Here is a 3,244-nt window from a genome sequence, read left to right as displayed (position 1 = left end):
CACATCTCTCGTCCTTTTAGTCTATCCATCCATTCATCCATCCATCCGTCCATCATCCATCTTCTCTGAATCTCTGTCTCTCTCTCTCTGTCTCTCTGTCTGTCTCTCTCTCTCTCTCTGTCTCTCTCTCTCTCTCTCTCTCTGTCTCTCTGTCTGTCTCTCTCTCTCTCTCTCTCTCTCTCTGTCTCTCTCTCTCTCTCTGTCTCTCTGTCTCTCTGTCTCTCTGTCTCTCTCCCTCTCCCTTTATACCTGTATGTATGTTGGCAACCTACCAGACCAGACTGTCTCTCCCTGCAGGAGCAGCTTTCACCCCATCAACCCAGGAGAGGAATTAAAAGAACCAGAGAGCACGCTGAGGAAGCTGATGACTCCGTCTCTGGTGAGTGTGTGTGGGTGGGTGTGGGCGCAAGACTTGGTTACCCACACCGCAAGACGCCACAGAATATTCAGAGCACAAAATCACCACCTGTCATCTCTGGCAGTGATACACACACACACACACACACACACACACAAAATCTGTGTGTAACCTGGCTCTGCACAGGGATGGAGGAAACTAGGAAAGTATCCATCAGAACCACCAATCCTGCACTTGGAAAATATCTCTTCAACCGTGTACTGCATATACAGTATGACACGGAAGACAAACATTCCAGAAGAAATAATCCCTGACATGACATGTACTCGTATTGTGGTTACGATGAGGGACAATGAGTGGTGTCATCCCAGGCCTCTGCCCTCCTGCCCACAGTGAAGCCCTGTGTGTCTGTCTGACAGGACAGAGAGATATGGGTCAGTGGGGCACAGCCTGACTATAGCCAGGGTGTCTCTCCCTCTCTCTCTCTCTCTCTCTCTCTCTCTCTCTCTCACTCTCTCACTCTCTCACTCTCTAGCAGCAAGAGAGGGTTGTGTGTGTCTTACTTCAGCTGGTGGTCCTTGGTGCTGCGTGTCTTGGTGAGGAAGCGTTCAGCTAGCTTCTCCAGGTTGCGGCTGTAGTCCATCTCAATCTCAGCTTTCTTCCTGAAGAAGTCCTGCAGGTCCTGGAGCAGCTGGACTCTCAGCTCACACTGCTGGTCCAGACACTTCAACTGCTCCACCAGCTGGGCCCGGATCTCTACAACAGAGAGAGAGAGAGAGAGAGAGAGAGAGAGAGAAAAAAATGTGAGTTTGAGTTTGGACAAGCCTGCATTGGTCAAACACAAGTATTACATTCAGGAAAATCAACAGCCTAATTATGACATCCACCAACAACAGCCTCTCCCTCCAGCACTGGACCGACCGCACCCCTACAAGGCCCTTATGCTGTCCTACTGGGATAGAATTCATGAGTCATGCACATTTCACATTTACCAACAACAAATGCCTATGCTCTGTGATTGACAGACACAAAATAACACACGATACAACAACCAACACAGCATGTACCAAGCAGAGTACACAAAGCCAGTGGTTGTTGCACACATTGCACAACGTACCTGACAGACAGCCTGAGGCAACAAGACTGGGTAAACTCACAACACTGCTCTGTCTACACGGCTGTGCGTGTGTGTGTGTGTGTGTAATGCTCCTCTCTCCTCCTCATATCTAGATCTCCAGAGACAGTCGTTTATCCCGGCTTATCACTTTTCATTTTCATCCTCTCTCTCTCCCTCCCTCCTTCCAAGCACTCAAGCTTGGCCTCAAATTAATTGACTCCACTCTGAGCAGACACAGTTGGTAGTCATATTGAATCACTGGCTTTACAGGACCTCAGGAGAATCCTGCCCTGTATACCACAGTAATAGATAGCAGTTCCATTGAGCATCTCACACACACACACACACACACACACACACACACACACACACACACACACACGGCGATAAACCGAAAATGTACCGACACCGACATTTCAGGCCTCATACCAACATAATTTGGCTTATCACGGTAATTTTGGTGGTTACATGCTACGTCCTGCAGAACCATATCCAAAAGCACAGCATATTCGTCAACAGATTTCTGCATCTATGGGAATTGTGACCGAATCAATATGATATCAGCCCCTTTCAATACGACAAACCAAAGCTCAAATCTAACTGTGTAAGCTCAGCTGTGAGTAAGTGGTTTTGTTCCATGCAGAGCGCATCGCCAGAGAATTCTGTCGCATTGACAAGTGCAAGGGGTGGTGGGATAAGTCATAGATGCGCTTTTGATTTCAGAATTTTATTGGATAATGTGTTTTCTTGCATCAAAAAAACACTACAACACAAAAACAGATACAAATCTGTCACATCTTTTGGCCCCTGGTATTTACAGACCATTTTTAAATTCCTGACTTCAGTCACTTGTGACTTCAGCTTTTGGACCCCCCAAAAAACACGGGTGAAAGTTGACTCGACTTGATTCATTGTTAAATGTATCGCTATCGAGTTAAATGGGTCAAATTATGGAGATAAGTGTTTTTGTCCATATGGGCGCGCTCAGACACAGACACAGATGATGGTAAGATGGATTAGTGTTGACATCTGACAGACTAATGTTATGGTCTCATAGCTGCCTGCCACTGCCAAGAGGGATTCAGATCGCTCCGCTTCTAAGAACGTCAACGTCAACACACACACACACACACACACACACACACACACACACAGACAGACACACAGACAGACACACAGACACACACACACACACACACACACACACACACAGACACAGACACAGACACACACAGACACAGACAGACACACACACAGACAGACAGACACACAGACATTTAGCCTGGCTTTTTCTCTGACTCCTCATCCAGTTTCCTGACTCCTACCTTTACCAGTCTTGCTGCAGAGAAACCGGATTTCTTTAGCCTCCATTTTGTGTCCAGCGCTGTGCAGACAGAGATGTCTGACACCAGAGTTGATACTGCCTTTGTGTTTTAGAGCTGAGAGGGCAGTTTCACTCCACCACAAAGAGAAGTGGGATTTCCATGTCTCTGTCTACACACTCGCGCTTACACACACCATCTCTCTCCTCCCCTCTCACAAACATACATAAACACACACACACACACACACACACACACACACACACACACACACACACACACACACACACACACACACACACACACGAAACCCCTTTACATGCCATTATCAGTCAGTCATTCATTTCTGATTAGAGACCTGACTGAGTTTCGCCATCTTAGGTAAGAATGACATCATCTTTACGATTTGTATGCGTTTTGTGTGTGTGTGTGTGTGTGTGTGTGTGT

General features: G+C 47.0%; 1 protein-coding gene across 1 annotated transcript in view; it reads right to left on the bottom strand.

Annotated features, from left to right (window-relative positions):
- Positions 1-917: 917 nt before the first annotated feature.
- LOC310803641 (SLIT-ROBO Rho GTPase-activating protein 2C-like) overlaps positions 918-3,244 on the bottom strand; it is a gene marked incomplete at its 3' end in the record, with an annotated part of 30,772 nt that continues 28,445 nt past the window's right edge. Inside the window, exon 3 of the mRNA XM_083668495.1 lies at positions 918-1,114. Within this exon, the coding sequence (XP_083524621.1) occupies positions 918-1,114 (197 nt within the window). The remainder of the gene's footprint in view (positions 1,115-3,244) is intronic.

Source organism: Argentina silus, assembly GCF_951799395.1.
Source record: "Argentina silus genome assembly, chromosome: 4".
Lineage (NCBI taxonomy): Eukaryota > Metazoa > Chordata > Actinopteri > Argentiniformes > Argentinidae > Argentina > Argentina silus.
The sequence above is the reverse complement of the archived record's forward strand: the minus strand, read 5'-3'. Positions and strand labels throughout refer to the sequence as shown.